Source organism: Eptesicus fuscus, chromosome 2 (genome assembly GCF_027574615.1).
Source record: "Eptesicus fuscus isolate TK198812 chromosome 2, DD_ASM_mEF_20220401, whole genome shotgun sequence".
Taxonomy (NCBI): domain Eukaryota; kingdom Metazoa; phylum Chordata; class Mammalia; order Chiroptera; family Vespertilionidae; genus Eptesicus; species Eptesicus fuscus.
The window spans coordinates 108,731,361-108,756,798 of NC_072474.1; the positions used below are offsets into that span (position 1 = coordinate 108,731,361).

The 25,438-nt window shown below is 48.5% G+C and overlaps 1 protein-coding gene across 1 annotated transcript in view; it reads left to right on the plus strand.

Annotated features, from left to right (window-relative positions):
* The first annotated feature begins 672 nt into the window (after positions 1 to 672).
* FAM184B (family with sequence similarity 184 member B) overlaps positions 673 to 25,438 on the plus strand; it is a 67,591-nt gene continuing 42,825 nt past the window's right edge. Inside the window, exon 1 of the mRNA XM_028159587.2 lies at positions 673 to 819. Within this exon, the coding sequence (XP_028015388.2) occupies positions 673 to 819 (147 nt within the window). The remainder of the gene's footprint in view (positions 820 to 25,438) is intronic.

Here is a 25,438-nt window from a genome sequence, read left to right on the forward strand (position 1 = left end):
CTCGTCCCAGATATTCGCTCTCACCTCCCTGCCCCTCTCTGGGCATCCCGCCCCCCACCTCCGCCCGCAGACGAGGTCCAAGGCCCCAAAGCCGCCGGCTGAGTAAGCTGGGGAAGGTACCGGGGTCCCCGTCACCCCGTTCACCCAGCAGCACATCGTCAGGGGCTCCTCGCTAACCGTGCGCACCGGCTGCCCGAGGCTGAGGCCGGCTCTTCTCCCTTCGTGGCCAGGGATGCCCACCACGGGCGGGGTCTAGAGCCGGGCACCACCCACGTGTCCGAGAGCGCCGCGCCCCGCCAGCGCAAACCTCTCCAAGGCCAGTGTCTCCCGGTGGCGTCAGCTCTACCATTGCCAGCAAAACCCGCACGGGCCGGGAGCAGCGCGCAGATCGCGAGCGGCCCGTGCGGGTCCCCGGCGCCTCGCCGCAGGGGGCGGGTGCCCGCAGAGCCGGCCAGCCCGAGAGAGCGCGGGAGGAGGGAGAGTGGGCGCGCGGGTGGCTGGCAGGCGGCCACCCAGGGGCGGGGGCCACGCGGCGGTGCGGGCCGCGGGGCTGCAGTGCCCCCTCTCCCGATAAAGCCCACACACGCTCACACGCCCGCGCGCGCACGCACGTGCACACCGTGGGCCGCGAGCACACGAGCGGGGGCCGGGGGCGCCGGACGCGTTTCAGCGATGGCTTCTGCGGTCAACAGCAAAACCCACGCGCCCGGGGCTGGCCCGGGCTCCAACGCTGACGCCCCCGGGGGCGCCTGCTGGGGAATGGACTGCGACCCCGAGATGCACGTGAAAATGTGCAAGAAGATCGCCCAGCTCACCAAGGTAAGGGGAGCCGCTGCCGGCGGGCGGGCTGCGCTCCAGGGGTTCCCCGGGTCCGGAGGGAGTGCGGGCGCGCCCAGGGGAGGGACCAGGCCCCATCCAGGTGGAAACTTTGTCTCGGAGGCCACCCTGCAAGGGAAGCGGTCCGAAATCTTGGGGACTTGACCTTCGGGAGGCACCAACCTAGAGCAGCTGCGAGAGAGGTCCCTTGGCAAGGAAACTCCTACCGCCTGCGCGCTGAGCAGGTGGTCTGCTCCCAAGGTGGGGATGCGAATCCAGTTGAATCAGTGCTGGGGTGTGTGTGTGTGTGTGTGTGTGTGTGTGTGTGTGTGTTCCCTTTGCCCGCTCTGCTCAAGTGATCGTGCCTGGAATGTTGTGATTTTATTCATCGCTGGACTTTACAGTCGGGGAGGTCATGTGCGCTCTATTTAAACACTTGATTCATTTTTTTTTTTTCTTTCAACAAATATTTGAGTCGCTTGTTGAGTGCCAGTAGCTTGCGTGGCGCCGTAACTAAACCTGGAAGGCAGCCCAGGGGACTTACTATCAAACTGGGTGCGGACGTGAGTGGGAGCATAAATAAGCAAGTGCAGGATTCCCCGTTTAATTGTGGGATTACAAAGGACCTTGGGAGGTCAGCCAACCCATCTCCTCTCCTCATCCCAGGGCCCTGATTGACCTCCACGGGCTGGGGTGCCTTCCTTAAGACCAGCAAGGAGATACCACTCTGCCCTTTAGTAACCCCTGTCGCTTCCCAATTAGGAGCTCCTGGTGGTAGGTCCCCCTGCTGTGCCTTGTGGTAGATGAGCAACATCCCTCTCTGCCTTCTACCCAAGGCCCCCAGAGCCTGGATTTAGGTGTTTCCCCTGGAGTTTCCTTTTGATCTCATCGTAAACTCCAGGTTCTGCCCTCCTCCCTGACTGTTTCCCTCCCACTTCCCACACCCACTTTTTTGTAGGATTGCAGGCATTTTCCTTCCCATATTGCCAGGAGCGGGAGAGCACAGAGACCAGGAATTGGACGGTTAGCTGCCTTCTCTACCCCACCCCCAACTCCCATGGTACCTTCTCCACATTCTTACACACGTGCCTGTCTGTAAATAGTGATTGCTTTAGTCAAGGATGGAAAAGGGGGATGGAGATAGTCCTTGGCACCACTGATCTAACCTACATTCATCAAGTAGTGAGATCAACCTCCAAAAAGTATTGATATTGGGTTTTTTTAAATATATTTTTATTGATTTCAGAGAGGAAGGGAGAGGGAGAGAGATAGAAACATCAATGATGAGAGAGAATCATTGATCGGCTGCCGCCTGCACGCCCCACACTGGAGACCGAGCCTGCAACCCAGGCATGTGCCCTTGACCGGAATCAAACCTGGGACCCTTCAGTCTGCAGGCTGATGCTCTATCCACTGAGCCAAACCAGCTAGGGCAGTATTGATATTCTTGACTCAAGGTACCATAAACAGGATAAGGCTCCCTGGCCATCATGGCTGAGTTGGTTGGGCATCTTCCTGTGTCCTGAAAGGGTACCGGTTCCATTCCCAGGCAGGGCCACATGCGGGCTGGATCCCCACGGGGGCGTGTGCTGGAGGCGGCAGATCCATGTTTCAGTCTGGCAATGATGTTTCTCTCTCTCTCTCTCTCTCCCTTCCTCTCTGAAATAAAAAATGTATTTTTTTCAAAATAAATAAATAACCTTTTTAAAAAAAAGTGTAAGCCATCATCTCTAAAATATTTTTGGAGAAACAAGGTTGGATCAAAAGCTAAAAGACACAGGAGGGGGTCAATCGGGGAAAAAGGAGACATATGTAAAACTTTAGACAATAAAAAAACTAAAAGACACTACTATATAATCAGTTGCTAAATTGGACATTTCAAATGATCAGTTCTATAGAAGTAGAAACCAAGTCGCTATGGTAAGAGCAGTGCAGAGAGGTTTTGTGGGAAAAGTGAGCCTTGAATTTAGTGAATTTAGGGAATGCATACTATGTGCTGAGTAGTGATGGCATAAAACTGAGTAAGACAGGGCCAGGGCCTATCCTTGTGGTATGAAAAACATAAACAGAGCATTTGAATATAATGCAATCAGTTCACTCATTAATATTGATGGCACACCTACTATGTGCCAAGCACTGAAGAAAGCAGGCATGGTCCCTAGCACGTAGGAGGCAGCATGTCTCAAAGTCTGTTCTGCATTGGAAATCACAGTTGATTCTTACTCGTTGTGCCTCTTTTTACCATTTTCATGCTAATTGTTTAGATTAGACGTGTTTGATATTGTTATTGAAACACCCCTTTCTTTTGGCTACTGATTACTTATCGCATATTTTTCATCTCTTCATATTTATTCTTTCTATAAGTTTTATTTTACTTGTATCTCTGATAGGCAAAAAAGGTTGAAAACTGCTGGTATATAGTATAGCCCTTAAAATAAGAAACTCCTTAATTTATTCATGATACTTTGCACGTGGTAACAGCTAATACATGTTTACCACATGCAAGTAAATAAATAGCAGGACACACATTAAATCCACCTGGAGAGCTTTGGAAAGCACACGAGTGAGAAAGCAACTGCACTTAATGTCTAATCCCAGACTGGATTCTGTCCTAGATGGAAAAATGCTACCGGGTCAACTGAGAAATTGGAATATGATGATAGAGAAAATACAAGTGTTTGTGTCCAGGTTAAACTTCCTGGCATTGACAACTATACTGTGGCTATGTAAGAAAATGTCAGCCGAGACTGGTTTGGCTCAGTGGATACAGTGTCGGCCTGCGGACTCAAGGGTCCCAGGTTCCATTCCGGTCAAGGGCATGTACCTTGGTTGTGGGCACGTCCCCAGTGGGGGGTGTGCAAGAGGCAGCTGATCAATGTTTCTCTCTCGTCGATGTTTCTAACTCTCTATCCCTCTCTCTTCCTCTCTGTAAAAAATCAATAAAATATATATTTAAAAAAAAAAAAGTCTTTTTTTTTTTTTTTTAATTCTCACCCAAGGAAATTTTTGATTTTTAGAGAGAGGGAAGAGAGAGGGAAAGACAGAGAGAAATTTCGATGTGAGAGAAACAGGATGGGTTGCCTCCTTCACTCGTCCTAACCAGGGCCCAGACCTGGGAGGAGCGTGCAACTGAGGTAAGTGCCCTTGACTAGAATCGAACCCGGGACCCTTCAGTCTGCAGGCCAATGCTCTATCCCAGTGGTCGGCAAACTCATTAGTCAACAGAGCCAAATATCAACCGTACAACGATTGAAATTTCTTTTGAGAGCCAAATTTTTTAAACTTAAACTTCTTCTAACGCCACTTCTTCAAAATAGACTCGCCCAGGCCGTGGTATTTTGTGGAAGAGCCACGCTCAAGGGGCCAAAGAGCCACATGTGGCTCGCGAGCCACAGTTTGCCGACCACAGCTCTATCCAATGAGTCAAACCGGCGAGGTCAGAAAATGTCTTTATTGTGAAGAAATGGACGTTGAAAATGTCTTTTAAGGAGGTGCATATGATGTCTTACTCTCAAAGCATTTCATAAACAAAATAGAAAAAATAAAATATAGAAGGAGAGCAAATGATAAAACAAATGGAACCAGGTATTAAAAATAGATGAATCTGGGTAAAGGGTATGTGGATGTTCATTGTACTATTTTTTTTTCTGGCATCCTCCCCCCACCCCACCCCCCGCCCCCCGCCATGTTTTAAAATATTTCTAGAAAACAAAAGCATGTAAGGCCCAGGCCCCGTCTTAGAGGGAGAGGGAGAGTGGTGGCGGGCATTCCTGTTTTCCCAAAGCCCCTAAAGAGCTCTTACCGTTAACACAGCGTGAGAACCACTGTTTCAGAACCACTGAAGCTGTAAGCTGTAAAGTGGGCACAGAGGAGCCATTTAGGACAACAGGAGGTTCCAGATCCATCCCCACCCGCTCGCCACTTAGGAGCTGTCCAGGCTTTGAGGTCGACTGACCTGCCACTGCTGGTGTTCAGGTCACCCTGATTTCACTTAATGGTGACCCCAAAGCCATTCCCACAACCTGTATTACGGTCTGTGGTTACAATTGTCCTACTTTATTATGTTACTGTTGTTGATCTCTGACTGTGCCTAATTTATAAGTTAAACTTCATCACAGGTATGCATGCATAGGAAGAAACATAGTACATATAGGTTTTTGTATTGTCTGCAGCCTCAGGCATTCACAGGAGGTCTTGGAACGTAACCCCCATGGATAAGGGGGGACTCCTGTATCCATAGATACTTTTGTTTTCATGGGGAGTTCTGGAGGTCAAAGCCATTGTTTCCAGCACAACCAGATCAAGGGAGCTGTGTCTGCCATGTCCCAGAAACTCACCAAAGTCTACTAAGACACATAATGAGCAGAAACAATGGTATAGGGAGGTGCTAGAGATGGGGTGGGGGGATATTGTTATGAAGAACAGGCATTGAGTAATAAAATCCTATCTAATAAAGAGTGAATATGCTAATTGACCCTCACACCATCGCAAAGATGGCAGCACCCACAGCCAATAAGGAGGGAATATGCTAACTCACTGCCACACCCTCAAAGATGCTGGAGCCCATAGCCAATGAAGGAATATGCTAATTGAATGCCACGCCCTCAAATATGGCGGCACCCACAGCCAATAAGGAGGGAATATGCTAATTGACTGCCATGCCCTCAAAGATGGCGGCGCTCACAGCCACAAGATGGTGGCGCCCAGTCCCCTCAGTCCCCCAGCCACCCAGGGCCAGCCCGAGGCACAGACAAGCCTCGGATGGCGGCTGCCCAGCCACCCAGGGCCACCCGAGGCTCAGGTAACCAGGGCCAGCCAAGGCTTGTGCTGCCGGCAGTGGCAGCAGCAGAGGTGTGATGGGGCATCACCTTCCCCTGATCACTGGGTCGCCTCCTGCCCCTGAGGGCTCCTGGACTGTGAGAGGGGGCAGGCTGGGCTGAGGGACCCCGCCTCCAGTGCATGAATTTTCATGCACCGGGCCTCTAGTTATAAATAATAAGGAAAAAGATTTATACTCTCTACTAGAAGTTACCTTTTTTTTGTTTGTTTTTTAAATCCTCACCCAAGCACATGCTTAGAGAGGAAGGGAGAGAGGGAGAAAGAGAGAAACATTGGTGTGAGAGACAGGCATCCATCACTTGCCTTCCATACCTGCCCCAACTGGGGATCAAAACCACAACCTAAATATGTGCCCTGACCTGGAATTGAACTGGCACCCTTTCTGTGCACAGGATGGCGCTCAACCACTGAGCCGCTCTGGCTGGGCTTGAAAGTTATCTCTTAAATGAATTTAAACTTGACTTATTTCTAGAGGGATACTTCTTATTCTTATTTGTTCTAAACATATAGATTTAGAATTAACTGTGGCCCTCGCCAGTTTGGCTCAGTGGATAGAGCGTGGGCCTGCAAAATGAAGGGTCCTGGGTTCGATTCCGGTCAAGGGCACATTCCTGGGTTGCAGGCTCAATCCCCAGTGTGAGGCGTGCAGGAGGCAGCCGATCAATGATTCTCTCTCATCACTGATGTTTCTATCTCTCTCTCCCTCTCCCTTCCTCTCTGAAATCAATGTACTTTTAAGAAATTAACTGTGAATAAGAGTGAAGATGCCTGGAAAGCTAATGAACGATTTTGGGGTTGACCTTGAAATGCTCCTCCTCCTGGTCCTCACATGACTGGTCTCAGCTAAGAGGCCATGTCTTCAGAGAGGCCTTTATCACCTTCCTTCCAAAGGGACCAAGTTGGCTCTCCTTGTAATTGGGAACAATCATTCTTCCTTCCTCGGGGACTTGCCGCGAGGTTTCGCAGACTTAAGGAGCGGACGTGGTGCCCTTCACCCAGGGCCCGCACACGGTGAGCTTGGCGGATGCTGGTGTGCCTTTGCTTCCTGACGTGGAGGAACTTACGAGGGACAGAAAGCGGCCCGGTTGTCAAAACCAGCAGCCTAGAGCCAGGCCAGCCCCTCCCTGTTGCCGCTGGAGTCCTCAGCAGCCGGGGCCGCTCGCGCCTGTGTTTTCGTGGCTTGGGGGTGTGGAGGTTTTACTGCACCCCGACTCCCTCAGCTGCTTGCAGGAGCTTGTTCGGGGAGATGTGTAAGCAGTTCTGTACCAGTTTGCCTTAGGATTCTAGATTTGAAAACTGCAGATCTGTTTTAACAAGTCCTCTCCGTTGGAATCTGTTAATTTAACAATGTGATTCATGATGCAAAGATGACTATCTAGCTAAAAATATTTTTGCCATAAACTGCATGAAGAACACCGTAAGTGGGGTATCTCTGAATCCTACGAAAATGCCACCACTTTTGCATACCCATTCCGGTCTCTGCATCCCCCCCACGCCCACACGGCCTTCCTCCAATCCGTTCTCCTCCCAGCAGCCAGTGTGGTCTTAAAACTGACTCCCGCTGGCTGGTGTGGCTCAGTTGGTGGGAGTGTCATCCTGTGCACCAGGAGGTCACCAGGTTCAATTCCTGGTCAAGGGCACATGCCCGGGTTGTGGGCTCCATCCCTAGAAGGGGGCATGCAGGAGGCAGCTGATCAATGTTTCTCATCAAAGTTTCTATCTCTCCCCCTCCCTTCCTCTCTCTGAAATCAATAAAAACATTAAAACAACAACAAACCTGACTCGAACCTTCAGACACTGCCGGTGGGGATGTACCACGTTGCAGCCGCTTTGGAAAACAGTGTGGCCGTTCCTCAAGACGTAAAACAGAGAGTTGTCATAGAAACCAACAACTCCATGCCTAGGTACACACCCTAGAGAAATTAAAGCATACACCTACACAAACACTGCTACACAGTTTCCACAGCAACATTATCCATAACAGCCCCCAAAATGGAAGTAAACTAAATGTCCATCCGTTGAATGGGTACATAACTGTGGTAGAAAATAGAGTGGGGAGAGTAATTAGGGCAGTGATCGGCAAAATCATTAGTCAACAGAGCCAAATATCAACAGTACAATGATTGAAATTTCTTTTGAGAGCCACATTTTTTATTTATTTTTATTTTTATTTTTTTAAAATATATTTTATTGATTTTTTACAGAGAGGAAGAGAGAGGGATAGAGAGTTAGAAACATCGATCAGCTGCCTCCTGCACACCCCCCACTGGGGATGTGCCCGCAACCAAGGTACATGCCCTTGACCGGAATCAAACCCGGGACCCTCGAGTCCGCAGGCCGACGCTCTATCCTATGAGCCAAACCGGCTTCGGCGAGAGCCACATTTTTTAAACTTAAACTTCTTCTAACGCCACTTCTTCAAAATAGACTCGCCCAGGCCGTGGTATTTTGTGGAAGGGCCACACTCAAGGGGCCAAAGAGCCGCATGTGGCTCGTGAGCTGCAGTTTGCCGACCACGGGGTTAGGGGATGCAGGGTTTTGGGGGGTAATGAGAATATTCTAAAGTCAGCTGCAGTGATGGCTATACACCTCTGGGAATAAATGTTGACTTGTGCACAGTAAATGGGCCAACGGTAATGTACAGATATAAAAATTATGTAGGTAAAAATTTAAATGAAATAAACAGGCTGAATCTTGTCTTGCTCCTGTTTAAATCCAGCTCTGAAACACGTCTGGTGGTTTCAGACACCAGCCCACCTTCCCTCCCCCATTTGCACAGCCATCCTGTCCAGGCCACCTCCCCCCTGCTGTGGCCCTGACGGCCTGGTGGTCCACCCCTGCCCTCCCGCACAGGGACGAGAATGATCTCTTACACTGTAAACCAGAGCATCTCACTTTCCTGTTTAAAGCCACCATGGCCGCCATGTCACCTGGACTGCCGCTGTTCACCTGGAGAGGAAGCTCTGCCATGGTCCCTCGGGGTGGCTGCTGTCCGCTTCTTGGCATCACCTCTGGGTCACACCCGCCTTCCTTCAGGCCTGCGTGTGGCTGGCTCGTGCTGCTTGGACCTTGTCCTTCTGGTTTCTTCTGCCAGTGTGAAGGTCCCACGTCCCACGTGGTTCAGGGTTCGGGCTCTGGAAGAGGGGCTGCACGCAAATGAAAGAGACGAGACAAGAAACAATAATTTGGAAAAATTGGGGGACCAGGCGGGAGCCCAGCTCAAGAGGAAGGACTCTGCTTGGACTCCGGCCCTGCCATCCCTTTATTCAGTTTGGGACACACCTATCGCCCTTAGGCAGGCAATTTCCAGGAACAGGCAGACTATCTTATCAGTAAGGATTTACATGACTGTCTGGTGAGGAAGTTGCTTCAGCTACCATCGTCTCGACTAAACAGTGGGTGTACAGCCCTGACCTTTGTCAGAGCTCAAGGGTCACCAGCCTTCCGGGTTCCTTGTCCACACCTCTCTGCTAGTGAAGACAATGGGCGGCTTCCAGCATGCCGGATCCTGGCTCTGCCGACTGGGCCTGGCTCACGTCTCTTCAGACGGGGCCCCCTGCCCTCTGAGGCTCCCTCGGTGCCCCTGCTGTCCCCGTTGCCCCGCTATCTGGTTATTGCTTTCTCCTCTCCCCAGAGGAAGTTCCATGAGGGCAGGGGTTTCTGTCTGCTTTGTTCGCTCCTGAACCTCCAGTGCCCAACACGGGGTCTGGTTAGAGGTTGGTACCCAGCTCATTGAGAGGCTAATGAACAAAACGCTTCCGGGACTTCCTGCTTCTCCTCGGGTAAAACGCCACTTTAACCGTGGCTGCACACGGTCATCTCCTGGGAGAGTAGGGAGCCCCTTGCTCAGGCCAGGGCTCCGGAGTCCCAGGTTTTCTGAGCGCAGTGGAGAAGGGCCTATGTGACAAGCGGGTGGCTTCCCCCATTCCCTCCCAGGCCAACATCGGACTTGGTCACCCAGCCCCTGACCACAGATGCAGGACTTGGCCAAACTGGAGCTTCCATTTGGTCAGATGCAAATTCCTTCAGGACATCAGCGTTATAAGGAAAAAAAAAAATAACAGTGACCAGTTATACACAGAAACTACCTATCTAAGAAAAATCAAATATATAGTAAGGAAAAAGAAAAAGATCCTAAAGCACCCTCAAACCTATTGTAACTATAGTTCTATAACTAATAACATTTTAATATATTCTACTGTACTGTTTCCCAAACATATATAGACATAGAGCTTTCTTAAATAGGCTTATATTATGCAATATTATTGTATGACCTGTTTTTTTTTTCTCCCTTCACAATGAATCTTGAACTCTCTGACATAATTTTTAATGGTTGTGTTAGTACTCCGTTGTATGAATATTGAATAATTTCACTTCATTCATTTAGGGAACATTTCTGGAGCACCGATTATATGCCAGGTAAAAACCCTTATCATGGATCTTACAAGCAAGAGAAATAGAAAGAATAAGACCAAACAAAATAGCAACCTTCTTGTTTAATGTCATTTGGACATTTTGAATAATTAAAAATGAAAATCATAAAAGAAAAACCTAACACATACAAAACATCCTATCTAATAAAAGAGTAATATGCAAATTGACCGTATCTCAGCTATGCCCACCAGCCACACCCCCAGCCAATCAGGAACGAGTATGCAAATTAACCCAACCAAGATGGCTGCGGCCATGGAAAGAGCAGGAGGTTTGGGTTTCCCCAGCAATGGAGGAAGCCAAGCTTTCCACCTGCCCTGGCCTGCCTTGGCCTCTGCTTAAGCCTACAAAGTTTCAGTTATAGAAGATAAATAAATCCCAACAAAAATGGCTGCGGCCAAGGAGCAAGCAGGAGGCTTGGTTCCGCTCAAGGCTACAAAGTTTCAATTATAGAAGATAAATAAATCCCAGATACCAGGGCCTCTGCTTGGGTCGCTGGGGGGCATGGCCAGCCTGCAAACTACCACAGGCCCCTCTCCCAGGCTACCCCACACCCCAAGGGAACCCCCACCCTGATCCAGGACACCCTTCAGGAAAAACCAGCCAGCCCCCACCCGTGCACTAGGCCTCTACCCTATCTAATCCTATCTAATAAAAGAATGATATGCAAATTGACCATCACTCTAACACAAGATGGCTGCCCCCATGTGGACACAAGATGGCCACCACAAGATGGCCAGCAGGGGAGGGCAGTTGGGAAGGACCAGGCCTGCAAGGGAGGGCAGTTAGGGGCAATCAGGCTGGCAGAGGAGCAGTTAGGCATCAATCAGGCAGGCAGGCAGGCGAGCAGTTGGGAGCCAGCAGTCCTGGATTGTGAGAGGGATGTCCGATTGCCCGTTTAGGCCCGATCCCAGTAGGATTGGGCCTAAACAGTCAGTCAGTCATCCCTCGAGGGGTCCCAGATTGGAGAGGGTGCAGGCTGGGCTGAGGGACACACACCCCCATGCATGAATTTCGTGCACCGGGCCTCTAGTAATATATATATTCTTAATGTAAAACAGAGTCAGCAAACTACAGCCCACAGGCCAAATCCAGCCCACAGCCTGTTTTTGTATGACTGTGAATCAAGAACAGTTTTTACAATTTTAAATGCTTGAAAAAATACCAAAAAGAAGAAGAATATTTTGTTACATGTGAAAGTCATATGTAATTCAAACCTGAGTTCTGAATCCTTCCAAACCTTTAAAACTTTCCCTTCTCTATCACACCTAATTTGGTACTATGTTTTTTTCTTTAGTAACACCTTTACTGAGTCTTCCCAAAGCATTCACACCAGTTTCCATAGGAACAGCACCTTACTTTGACATTCATATATAATTGATGTAGTACGGTGTTGAGTTACATAATTACAATAGCAATACCACTGGCATTAACAGGGCATCATTAATGTGAGCAGACATGTGGTAGTTTTCCAGCAGAAGGAGGAAGGGTATTAAATTATCCACATGTTGGTTGAATGGAGACTGGTTACAAGAGCTTCTACTGTTTTAATACAAAAAGTGAATTACTGCCCTGGCCGATTTGCTTAGTGGTTAGAGCGTAGGCCCAAGGACCAAAGGGTTTCGGGTTTGATTCCAGTCTAGGGCACATACCTCGGTTGCGGGTTCAATCCCTGGCCTGGTCGCAGCACATGAGAGGGGCAACAACTCAATGTGCCTCTCTCACATTGATGTTTCTCTCTCTCTCTCTCTCTCTCTCTCTCTCTCTCTCTCTCTCTCTCTTTTCCCCCCTTCTCTTTCCACCTTTCTCCTCCCTTCCACTCTATCTGAAAATCAATGGGGAAAAATATCCTCAAGTGAGGATTTAAAAAAAAAAGTGAATTGCCATATTGATGTGCTGCCAAGCGAGAAGTACAAACACATTGAACAATCGGAGGGATCAAGGAAGGTTCCCTGAGATAGGCAGGGACAGTTATTGGTGGGCAGGGACAGTTACTGGTGGGCATTTTGATTGATTCCAGTTTTCCATTATTATAATCAGCACGAGAGGCCCAGTGCATGAAATCTGTGCACTGGTAGGGTCCCTAGCGATTGCCGGCTGCCGCCCGGGACCTCCCTCCCTTCCCCCGGCTGGCCCCGCCCCCTGGTTGAACTCCCGGACAAACTTCCAGTCGAGGGGACAATTTGCATACTACGCTTTTATTATACAGGATGGTGCTGGCATTCTTGAGGCGGCATCCCTGCACACTTGCTAGATTATTTCCTTCACGTAAGTTACCGTGCGCAGCACTCACCTTTGTTACAGGTAGACTCTCGAGAAAGAGTATCAGGGAGATTGGAGGAGAGAGACCTGGAGAGAGGAGTGTTTAGCGACCCGTTGAAAACAGCCTCACAGACAAGATGAACGGAGGTCCTGAGCTGTGAACTACAAAGCTTGCCGTCTTAAAAGGCTTTTACTACAAGCTTTTCTCCTACAATCCAAACACTGGCACAGTTTCGTGGGAGGAACTCTCATCGTTAAGGAGACAATGGGGTAATTATTTTCAAACTGCAGTGACATAATCCCGGGCTCAGGCTGTCAGCTCCCATTAGGACTGTGTAATGGACCTATTTGAAGCTACTGCTGTATTCTGAGCCTCCGGGCAGGAGGATGTCGCTGGGAAATGCTCCCAGGCTGCTCAAGGCATCAGCGAGACGGGCAGCTCTCCCCCAGCTCAGGGTCCGGGGGACCCAACAGCACGCCAGCGATTGTCCCGTCTCGTCCCTGTCTCACGAGGAAGCCTCTTCCTTAGCTGTGCAACCTTCAGCACTCCAAGCAGAAAGACCTGCCGGGAATCTTTGACATCATCCTCAGAAACAGTGGTGTGTCCCGTCTTCTGAGGCAGGATGGGTGTCAGATCTTCCTGAAAAGATGTGGCCCTGCCTGCGCATCCTGAACAGCTAGCATAATACTTTTACTCCTCGCTCTTGTTTTCTTAAAATGCCAAAGCCCAGGAGACTGCTCAGCCTCTCACTGCTTCGTGCTAACTGTGCTTGGCAGATGCTGTCTGCTCTTGATCGTTGCTGTGGGAGACCACCAACCCCCCGCCACCAACCCCCACCCCCCAAAGTTATCGAATCCCTGGAACCTGTGAGTGCTGCCTTCTTTGGGAAAGGGTCTTTGCAGAGATGACTGAGTTACGTGTGTGGATGACATTGCTCGTGTTATCTGGTTGTGCTTATACTTCTACGAGGAAGGCAGAGGGCGATTTAGAACAGAAGAGAAGACACAGAAGAGGCCACGGCTGTGTGAAGACCAAAGCAGAGAGACATTGGAGTGATGCGGCCACAAGCCACGGAACCTGGAGCCACCAGAAGCTGGAAGAGGAAAAGAACAGGTGCTCCCCACGAGCCTCAGGCCTGGCAGCCACCCTGACTTTGAACTTCCGACCTCCGGGACAGTGAGAGAGTCACGTTCTGTTGCTGTAAACCATGCATGTGTGGAGAATTGTTATGACATCCACAGGAATCACATACACTGACTTTCTATCACACCATCCTCAGACCTTCACCACACGCTTCTTCCTTCTCAGACCCCTACTGGGGTGCTCTCCTCTGATAACTGTCAGTCAACTTGGGAGCAGTTTTAACAGGGATTAAAACCAGTGAATTCAAACCTTTGGGTGGAGCTGAGGCAACTATGCGTTTTCAAAACTCCACTGGTGACTGTGACTTTAGCCGAAAACTCTTGTCGCAGGCCCCTGGCCCTTGCGTGGTGTGTGTGATAGGTCCTGGTCCATCACCCCATCTGGTAGCTGAGAGACCGTGTGTTTGTCTTATTCCCTCTACTTTACTAGAAGTTCTGTGGGCCTGTTCTGCTCAAATGTTGTTAAACACAAATGGCTAGGTCCACCTGCAGCATTTGTCATTCAGTCAGTCAGGGGTGGGGCCTGAGAATTTGCATTCTAAAAAAGTGCAGGTGGTGCTGCGGACTCCAGTCTGAGCAGGCCGAATTGGGACCTGCCCTGGGCCTTGTGGCTCAGTTGCTTGGACCATCAGCCCTGGCTGAAAGTTCTCAGTGGGTTCAATTCCCAGTCAGGGCACATATCCAGGTTGCAAGTTCAATCCCCATTCGGGGTGGGTATGGGAGGCAACTGATCAGTGTTTCTCTCTCACATTGATGTTTCTCTCTCTCTCTCCCTCTCCCTTCCTCTCTCTCTAAAAATTCAATAAAAAATATTTTTTAAAAAATCAATAGAGCCCTAGCTGGTTTGGCTCAGTGGATAGAGCGTTGGCCTGCAGACTGAAGGGTCCCAGGTTCGATTCCAGTCGAAGGCACCTGCCCGGGTTGTGGGCTTGATCCCCAGTAGGGGGCGTGCAAGAGGCAGCCAATCGATGATTCTCTCTCATCATTGATGTTTCTATCTCTCTCTCTGTCTCCTTTCCTCTCTGAATTCAATAAAAATATGTTTTAAAAATAAAACTTAAAAATAAATCAATAGAAACATATCCATGGGTGAGAATTAACAACAAAGAAAAGATAATCTGGATTCTATTTTGTCTTCCTCGTTTCTGAACTTTTAAGGGCTTCTCACCTAGCACCCTGTTCCCATTAGCATTCAATAATATGAGCTGGATTAATTTGAACTGTTAAATCCTTGAGGACAAGGACCTCACCTTGTACCTTATTTATATGTCTTAGCACCTCCATTAGTGCCAGGAAACAGGGAGGTGCCATTAGGAGACATATTAAATGCTGGGTGGGCCAGCCAAGTTGCATCTATAAGGATGCTAACCAATTGCTGGATGCCAGTGCATCACAGCAAATGCCCAGGGATGATGCCGAAATTGCAGGACCCACCTTAAGAGAAGTCCTCCATGTGGTTCCATGAGCCATTCCCAGATGGAGGTGCCACTTGGAAGGACCTTGTGAAGTAACAAGATGAGCAACAAAGGATTTTGTGAAGGAGGGCACCACTGGTTAACCAGAAAGCTTCTGTCTTGCTAGGTTTGGGGCAGAGCTGTATTGCTCCAAGCAATAAAAGAAAGAGTAAGGCCGGCGTGGCTCAGTGGTTGAGCGTAGACCTAAGAACCAGGAGGTCACGGTTCGATTCCTGGTCAGGACTCATGCCCAGGTTGCAGGCTTGATCCCCAGTGTGGGGCGTGCAGGAAGCAGCCGATCGATGCTTCTCTCTCATCATTGATGTTTCTACCTCTCCCTCCCTTTCTCTCTGAAATCAATAAAAATATATTGAAAAGACAGAAAGAAAGAGCATGGTGCAGGGTATGTAGCGCTCTTCATGCTACACCCCTCCCCCAGCGTCCTCCGTGCATGCTCCTACTGGGCTGTCATCCACAAATGCTCCCGGTACCCCAGTCCGAGTGAAATCATCAGCGGAGCGCACAGCTGGGCCAAGACACTGGGCAAACCGAGCCGGCTAGCATCGGTCACCCTACAACCTGCCGCGGGCCAGTGCCTGTTAAGAAACTGGAGTGTGAGGTGAGGAGACCTGCTGTGGGGAGATCAATCTGTCTTTGAACATGTGTCCACATCACAATTGCAGTTAAGCCAAACCAGTTCCAAGAAGTGGAAAAGGAACCTGCTTCTGGGTTTTGTTCATTTTCCTGCCGGGGTCGCCCGCCCTGGAGAAGTATGCCCCTCCAACATCTGCCATCCCTTGCTCTTGCAAGCTCGTTAATGGCACTTTCCCAGAGACCCAGAAATAGCAAATTCCATTAAAAGGCTTATCATTAAATACAATGCAGGTCTTTATGCGGGAAGGATGGCCTCTGAATAAAAAGTCCATTAGAGCCGTGGGCTGGAAAAATGGGTCAGCTGTCTTCTAAAGGAGCAGTTAATCCAGCAGGAAGAGCCAGCGACACCGCGCCATTCATCTCGCAAAGCTTTCCTCCTCGGGCTGCCAGCGTGTGTCCGTCCAGACTTGCCATTCCTGTCCCAGCCCCTGGAGCAGGGCCCGTGTGTCCTGAGGAAGCCTATCAAGTTGTCCGGCGACAGCCTCAATAAATACAAGGAGGTTAGAGCTGAGTCTCGGGTTGTGTTTGCTCTGTATCAAATGGCCGAAGCCCATGGAGACCCATTGCTGGAGGAGCTGGGCATGGGGTCAGCTTACCCGGAGTCTCCCAGACTGTGCGGGGGAGCAGCTGCTTGAACATAACTGGGGTTCTCTTAAGAACGAAGAAGGAAGGCCCGGCCGGCATGGCTCGGTGGTTGAGCATTGACCTATGAACCAGGAGGTCACGGTTTGATTTCCGGTCAGGGCACATGCCCGGGTTGTGGGCTCGATCTCCGGTGTGGATGTGCAGGAGGCAGCCAATCAATGATTCTCATTCATCATTGATGTTTCTATATTTCTCTCCCTCTCCCTTCCTCTCTGAAATCCATCAAAATACTTTTTTTAAAAAAAGAAAAAGAAAAAGGGAAGGAAGAGCTGTTGGATAGTTGTGGGGAGACAGAATAACAAACAGAATGTCCACAACCTAGTCTGCTTTCTTGGGTATGAATCTGTTCCCAGTGCCATCTGTTGCTGACTATGATGGAAGAATCCAAAAGTGTATTTTTTTAAATGCAAAAAAGGATTTATTTGTACACACACCAACAAAGGAAAGCAGTCTTCTGTCAAATGGAGACAATTAAAGTTCTTAAGTAGCTGATTTGGGGACCTACTGCAATGGGAAGACTTGCTTTGCTGCCTTCAGGTGTTGGGTCTATTTACCTAACACTTCCGCAGGCTTTTTCAACCGGTCTTCCTCCTCCCGGGCCTGCTTTTCTAATTCCTTCTGACATACAAGGTAGCACTGCAGGTGGTTTGTTTCATTCTTCTGTTCAGCCAGGCACTTGGTTGGCAGAAGCTGTGGTCTTCAGGTCTAGCAGGAGCTTGCTTAGCTGGTTCTCCAACTCCAGGACAGACTCTAGAGCTTGAATACCGGTCCCCCGGTTATCTCTGTCAGGCCTCTTAATCACCAGAAGGCAGATTTTACTCTCACATCCTCTTAGGTATCTTAGAAATTGCTTCCATGGCCCCTCTTCACCTCCGCTTGCTTTTCAAAGAATGTGGCAAAAAGCGGACCTACTGAGTCTTCCATGTGATAACGGGCCATAGATGAATAAGCATCCCTGATGTGCAGCTTATAAGATGCCAGGTGATTATTGGCAACTCTACACTCTTCAGAGAGTGGGTGCTTGGCTGCCATCTCAGCTTCAGAGACACCAGGCATACACAGTCCAAAAATGCATTTTGATGCGGAGCACAAGAAGGAGCACAAGATGGCTCTCGGCTCTGCAGTGGCCTGGGGAGAAGATCCACAAAGGAATGAAGACGGAGAAGGTGGGAAATGGCTGGTGGAAGGTGGACCCATTCTCAACACAGCAGCTGAGTGATCTTTAGAAAATGGGGATCAGATCATGTTGCCCTGCTCTGAGTTCTCTAGGGCTCCTGCTGGAAGCTAATCCCAACAGGACATAAATGCAAGGAGTTCATTAAAAGGTTGGTGGACCTTGAGCCTTCAGCAAGGGCTGGAAAATGGAGTATATTAGCAGGACATCAACTGAAAGTTGAGATTCTAGGGATAGGCAGCTTGTGGAGCAGAATGCCGTTCACTGGTTACCAATGCCAGGGAGGACTCCCACTCTGTGGAGGGAAGTGAAGATCCTCACTCTGCCAGCTACCAGGCGCAGAAGTCCAAACACTTCTACCCACCAAGTCCTGTTGTTGGAGTTGCCAAGGAAAACACAGCTCAGTCAAGCACTGCCAATGCTTTAGTGAGAAAGATCAGCTCCAACAGTGTGTGAGGGTCTCCAGTCCAGCGAATGCTCCAGCTGCCAGCATGGCCATTGTGCAGCCTGGGAGGATCCCTCCCTCCCTCCCTCCCTCCCTCCTGGAGTCGGGAATACTGACAGCTGGGAGCATGCCTGAGGGCTATGGACACACAGCTTCAGCAGAACTAACGAGCACCCATGGATCCTAAACCTAAACCGGGAGAGACCTGTTTACACAGGTGAGAAACCCTGCCCGGGCTATGTGGGCCCTTGGTCTTTAGGTAAGGAGGTGTTCCAGACCCAAGGCCCTTTCTTTTTTTTTTTTTTTTAATATATTTTATTGATTTTTTACAGGGAGGAAGAGAGAGGGATCGAGAGTTAGAAACATCAATGATAGAGAAACATCGATCAGCTGCCTCCTGCACACCCCCTACTGGGGATGTGCCCGCAACCAAGGTACATGCCCTTCACCGGAATCGAACCTGGGACCTTTCAGTCCGCAGGCCGACGCTCTATCCACTGAGCCAAACCGGTTTCGGCCCAAGGCCCTTTCTTATGCGCCGAACAGGGATGGAAAGACTGCATGCATGAGGCTGCCTTTCCAGCAGGAGTGGTCTCTGCCACAGAACAGGATCTGCTGCCACAGGAGGTTCCAAAGAGGAATGGACATGGGGAAGCAGAGAAGGAGGTCTACATTTACGCCAACCTCTTCGGGAAAAGAAAGAAATACCAAGAAGAGAATGCTCATCTCTGTCCCTGTCTGCTGGTTAGGAGACCTGCCCTCAGGTTAGGAGGGCTAATTCATGGTGCCCAGCTGCGTGCTGAGGGACTCGGTAAATGAATAAACGCTCGGGGAGGAGCTTTGGAAAGCAGGTGACATTGGATCTGGAACTTGAAGAGGATTTCACCAGGGAGAGAATGGCATGGGGGGCGGGGGGCAGACAGAGGGAGAAGTGTGAGCAGAAGTGGAAGGGTCTGAAAGTGGGGTTTGTTTAGGCGTCAGTGTGTAGCCCAATGTCGCCATCATTGGGGTCTGAGAGGATGGTGGCAGGATTTGATGCTGGCTTGTGTGGAGCCTTGAATGTGGGGCTGAAGGAGCACCCTGTTATCCTGGGGGCAGTGGGGAGCCCCCCCCCCCCCAGGCAGTGCTGTGAGCCATTACCATTCCTGGCATAAAGCAAACACTACAAATGTTAATTCTGATAATGATGAGGAGGAGGAAGGTGTTGGTGGTGGTGATAATGAGGATGTGATGATGGTGATGATAATGGTGATGCTGTGCTGATGGTGATGGTGGTGGTGGTGGTGGTGGTGATAATGAGGATGTGGTGATGATAAGGACACAAGGACATAGATATTTCTTGCTCTTAGACAGATATCTTTAACTCTTTCTCCCACTATATCTCTGTATTGGTCTGTATAGCAGAGTCATTCATTCTTTCCTATTAATTGGCTTTTACCATATTATAGAAAAGAAGATGACAGGTCACTCTGAATTCACATCCTTCCAACCTTCAGACCCAATCAGCTAGAGAGATTCTCTCCAAACTGAATAAATAAAGTCCCAGGGAGGACTCTGCTTGGCTTGGCTTGGATCATATAGCCATCAGGTGTCAATCACTTTGGTTGGGGTTCTATCACCAGCCCAGCCAAGAATACATACTCACCCTGTGGACAGAGAGTCCATCAATGATGGTGTATGGATTAGTGTTTTCTGGGAAAATAAATAAAGTAGCCACCATGCTAGATCCAGCCACTGTGTCATTTTACTCCTCTTCATGGTTGTTTTTGTGTGTTTGCCACTAAATTGTAAGCTCCCAGGGCAAGGACCAGGGCTTTTGTATCTCCGCATCCCTCTGCCCCTAGCATGGTACTTGATGAAGGGAAGAATCTCCTTGAATTGAAAGTAGCTGGTTTCTGAATAGGAGCCAGTTCAAAGGACAAAAGATTCTGTAGCTAACGCCCAAGGAGATAGAAGTGGGATTTCCTGGGAGTCTTAGGGGCTCCAATTGTAGGGTGTTCTGAGGCCCTTTATCCTTCTCATGAGGGACTTTGAGGTTCAGTGGAGGGAATGCCAAAAATGAAGAGATAAAGGCCCAATTGTGGCTCTTTCGTAGGAGCTGTGTGACCAGGTAGAAATCAGTAGACTCCTGGGCCCAAAGTTGCCTTATTTATGAAATGAGGAAGATATGGTCTTGGTGATATTGTGCTCACAATCTTAAAGTTCTGTGAATATATTCATCTTTCTTTTTAACATTTCTTGACTCCTTTCAAAACTCAGCTCAACGTTCGAGCAATGTCACAGTCATGTATCATTTTTTAAAGGTCATTGCGTTTTACTGGCATGAGTTAGAAATGTGAGGGTAACCTTTTCAACTTAATCTGAAGACTCAATTTAGAATAAAAGAACATTGGACTAGAAATCAGGGGACACGCTCTAGATTCAGTTCTGCCCTGAGGAGATGAAGGATATTGCTTAAACTCTCTGAGCCTCAGCTTCCTCATTTACACATAACACAGCTGGTGTAGCCCTAGCCGGTTTGGCTCAGTGGATAGAGCGTCAGCCTGCAAACTGAAAGGTCCCAGGTTTGATTCCGGTCAGGGGCACATGCCCAGGTTGTGAGCTCAATCCCCAGTGGGGGACTTGTGGGAGGTAGCTGATCAATGGTTCTCTCTCATCATGGATGTTTCTGTGTCTCCCTCTTCCTTCCTATCTGAAATCAATAAAAATATATTTAAAACACACACACACACACACACACACACACACACACACACACACACACACACAGTTGGTGTAGATTGGGTGAATGGCAAGACCTAGCTTTAACTTTTTAAGGCACTGGAATGGGGAAAACAGCCTGTCTCCCTTTTTCTTTTTAGTAATAGAACCATCTATGCTTTCACTGGTCATATGGCAGCCCAGTCAGAGACTGCATCTTCCAGCCTCCCTTGCAGCTATGGAATTAAGTGCAGGTCAATGGGAGGTGAGAAGGGTGATGTATGCACCAGTTCATCCCCAGCCTAAGCACAAACTGCTTACCTTGGGCCCCCTCTGTCTCCCTTTCTTACTGACGGGAAAGTCAACAAACGTGACAGTGGCCCAGAGAACAGAAGCTGCAGGTTGAGGACTGATGAAGGTGGAAGGTGGCAGAGCTGAGTGATCAGAGACCAGAGCCTCCCACCCACATCTGACCACCACCAGCTGTGGGACTATTATGAGAAAGAGAAAAATAAATCCCACCTTATTTAACCCTCTGTACTTGGGGGAGTCTTTTGTATCAGCTTAGCCTATATCCTACCAATCACAACATTAGGATTTACTTTTACTTAATTGGTACTCCTGTTTTCCTTCGATGGTTTACATGGTGGTTAAGAACACAGGCTCTTGCCGAAACCGGTTTGGCTCAGTGGAGAGCATCGGCCTGCGGACTGAAAGGTCCCAGATTCGATTCTGGTCAAGGGCATGTACCTTGGTTGCGGGTACATCCCCAGTAGGGGTGTGTGCAGGAGGCAGCTGGTGAATGTTTCTCTCTCATCGATGTTTCTGACTCTCTATCTCTCTCCATTCCTCTCTGTAAAAAACCAATAAAATATATTAAAAAAAAAAAAAAAAAAAAAGAACACAGGCTCTAGAGTGATCATGGAAACGAGTTCTGGTTTAGTTGCTAACCAGCCCCATAACCTCAGTCACATTACCCAACCACTCCATGCCTTGGTTTGCCAATCTGTAAAACTGGGCAACGATGAGACTTACCTGCTATGGGATTATTGTGAGAATCAGAGGAGAGAGGGGGTATTAAGCTGTGAGCCTAGTCCCTTGTAAACTCTAAGAAAGTGTAAGTTGCCATTACCAGTATTATCAGGATCATCCTCTCTGTCAGCACCACCATCATCTCTATTTAAGTCCTTTTATTTATTTATTTTTCTAATCCTCACCCGAGGATATTTTGCCATTGATTTTAGGGAGAATGGGAGAGAGAGGGAAAGACAGAAACATCGATGTGAGAGAAACACATTGATTGGTTGCCTCCTGCATGAGCCCTGACCAGGGCCCAGGCTGGGGAGGAGCCTGTAACCAAGGTACATGCCCTTGACTGGAATCGAACCCAGGACCCTTGGGTCCGCAGGCCTACGCTCTGTCCACTGAGCCAAACCATCTACGGCTATTTATGCCCTTTTCAAAGTGGCTGCTGAGTATCCCAGGTTTTGGAAACTGTGTAAGAATAGTCATCCTTATACAGCGCTCCGAATTCATCCTGAATTCAGCGCTCTGGGACTCTCTGTGCCTCTGACAACACGATGAGTTCAGCAGCCTGCATGGGTCTGTGTCCTATAGACACCTGCTGCTTTTGCATCTGTGCTGCTTGTAACGTCATCTGCAGGTTGACTGAGTGTGGCATTCGCTGCGCCCCTGGTTTTGCAAGTTCAGCATTCTCTCTGGGGCCGGAGCACCTGAACTGAGATCAGGAGCAATGAGGGAAGATAAAACATTGAGTTGAGAATGGTTTATTTTTTATAGCTGTCATCCTTACATTTACTCTTTGATTATTAAAAGAATGCCAATGACAGGCATCTAAGGAAGAAGCCTTCAAAGTTATTATTCATGCGAGTAAGTTTCCCTTTTAACAAATACAATAATAAATATAGAAAAGTCTCATGGTGACAGAGAAGCATCGATCAGACCGTCAAACCTCAGAGGGAAGGTAGGGGAGGGTGGGTGTGAGGGGGAGAGATCAACCAAAAGACTTGTATGCATGCATATAAGCCTAACCAATGGACACAGACACCAGGAGGGTGAGGGCATGAGTGTGTGTGTGTGTGTGTGTGTGTGTCGGGGGGTAATGAGAGGATAAGAACACATATGTAATACCTTAATCAATAAAGAAAAAAATAATAAATAAATAAAAAATTTTAAAAAGTCTCATGTTTAAATCGTTCATATCCTTTTGGGGTTTAAAAAATATTTTTAATTTCCCTTTCCTTTGATCATCTTAATTTAACAGGTAATACATATTTTGTAGGAAATTAGAAAATGCAAAACAGCAAAATAAAAATTTTAACAATTAAAATCCCCTCTAATTCGACCACCTAAAATTTACACTAGCATGCTGAGATCTGCTCTCTGAGGCTTAAATCAGTAGTTCTCCCAGCTCTCTCATGTCATCCTTGCTCCCCCGCACACCTCGGTCCAAGTCTTCCCAGAACTCTTCCTCGCTCTGCCCAGTGCACACCCCGTCCCCCCGCAGGACCTGCCTGCGCTGACTGCCCATAGAAGGGGCTGGAAGCCCTGAGCTCCTTCGTCATTTGTTCTCCTGGGCCTAGCACATCCCAAAATAAATGATGAGGGATATTAACTGGCATAATAATAATCATCTATAATAATAAAAGCATAATATGCTAATTAGACCAGACAGCCGAACAACCTTCCAGACGTCCTTCCGGACGAGCTTCGGCCGAAGCCGGGGATGCGAGGGCCGAGCCCCTTGCACGAATTTGGTGCATAATGATAATAATAATAATAATAAAGGAACTCAGTGGCCAACTGTTGGGGCAAACCCAATTATTGTTTAATTGTCTGTCCGGTGTGACCGGAACACGGAGGCCAGCCTGGTAAACTTGAGGAGTGGCTATTTCTGCTTTTGAGTTCATGCAATTTTTTTTTAATTATTTCAGAGAGGAAGAGAGAGAGGGAGAGAGAAATAGAAACATCAATGATGAGTGAGAATCCTTGATCAGCTGCCTCCTGCATGCCCCCCCACTGAGGATCCAGATGGTAACCCCGGCATGTGCCCTGACCTGGAATCGAACCGTGACCTCTGGGTTCATAGGTTGAGGTTCAACCACAAGGCTCTTCATTAGAGCCCCTCCTCTTACTGGCCCAGGCAAACACTCACACAGACACAGGCCGGCCTGCCTTCCTGGATTTTGCGGCTCCTACCTGGGTTACTTCCCTGTTAAAATATTTTCTGTGAGTGGCATTAAGATTCCTCTGTACTGGTTTTATTCACAGAAGAAGCATCACTAACACACATGCATAGCTATTGATCAGATTGACTAACCAAGGGAGCTATCGCTAGTCTTTGTCTTCCAAAAGCTGAAACAAGTCATTCGAGATCATTCCAGGTCCCGCATCTGATGCTGCTGCTGAAACTCACTGGAAGGCAGGCAGGCCTGTGTCTGTGTGAGTGTCCGCCTGGGCTAGTAAGAGGAGGGGCTCTAATGAAGAGCCTTTCGAAGAGACAGCCCCTACCTTTCAGCTACATCTCCATCGAAATTGGTTTGGGAGACAGTTGGGCTTCAATTACTCAGAAGCTAATGCCTCACAGCTCAATGCCTTGTGCAGCCAGGCGCCTAGCAACAGCTCTCTGATGGGTGATGTGAGATTTTAATTAGCGTCTTGGACTCCATCTAGAAATCCATTCCAAGCCCATTTGCTTGCAGGAGCCCAGCCTCGTGTGGGCCCGGTTCCGAGCCATTTCCATAAAGGAAGGGACAGCAACCACGTGACCTTTGCACTTCCCGGGCATTTCCACCCCCCAGCCCAGGGCGCTGGCTGTTCCTGAGCGCACTGGGCAGCCACCAGGAGGTTTTGAGCAGTGACAGGACACAAGGTGACTGACTTTAAGCGGACTCGAGGTGGCAAGATAGAAACAGGATTAAGAGGCCATTGTGGTCCGGGTCAGAGGCGCTCATGGCCCAGATTAAGGGGTGTGTGGATGTCGGGTGTGAGAGACAGGTGACTTCAATAAAATTTTAGGTCATTTTTATTGTGATCAAATTACATAAAATGTACCATTTTTAAGCATACAGTTCTGTGGCGTTAGTTACATTCACATTGTTATGCAACCATTACCACCATTTCTAGAACTTTTTCACCTTTAAAGGGAAACTGTACCCATTAAACATGAACTCCCCATTCCCTCCTCCCTGCAGACCCTGGCAACCACCATCCTCCTTTCTGTTTCTGTGAATTGTATTGCTGTAGGGACCTGTAAGTGGAATCATATGATATTTGTCCATTTGCAACTGGTTTATTTCACTTGTATGATGTCTTCAAGGTTCATCCGTGTAGTGGCATGTGTCCGAATTTCTTTCTCTTAAAGGCTGGATAATATTCCATTGTGTGTACATATCACATTTTGTTTATCCATTCATCTGTTGATGGACACTTGAGTTGTTCCCACCTATTGGCTAGTGTGAATCATGCTGTGAACATGTGTGTACAGATATCTATTCAAGTCCCTTCTTTCAGTTGTTTTGGAACTGAAATTCCAGAAGTGGAGGTGCTGGATTACTGGCAATCCTGTGGTTAATTTTATGAGGAATCATATCACTTCCACAGCAGCTGCACCATTGCACATTCCCACCAGCAGTGCACAGGGTTCTAATTTCTCCACATCCTCGTCAGGCTGATTTTATTACTTTTTTACAATAACTATCCAAATGGACGTGAAGTGGTATCTCACTGTAGTTCCATTGATGAGTGGTGCTGAGCATCTTTTCACGTGCTTATTGGTCCCCTCTAAAATTTGAGCTAAGCAACTGGAAGAAGTGAGTTGCCATGAAGTTTCCATGGAGAATATTGTAGGAAGAG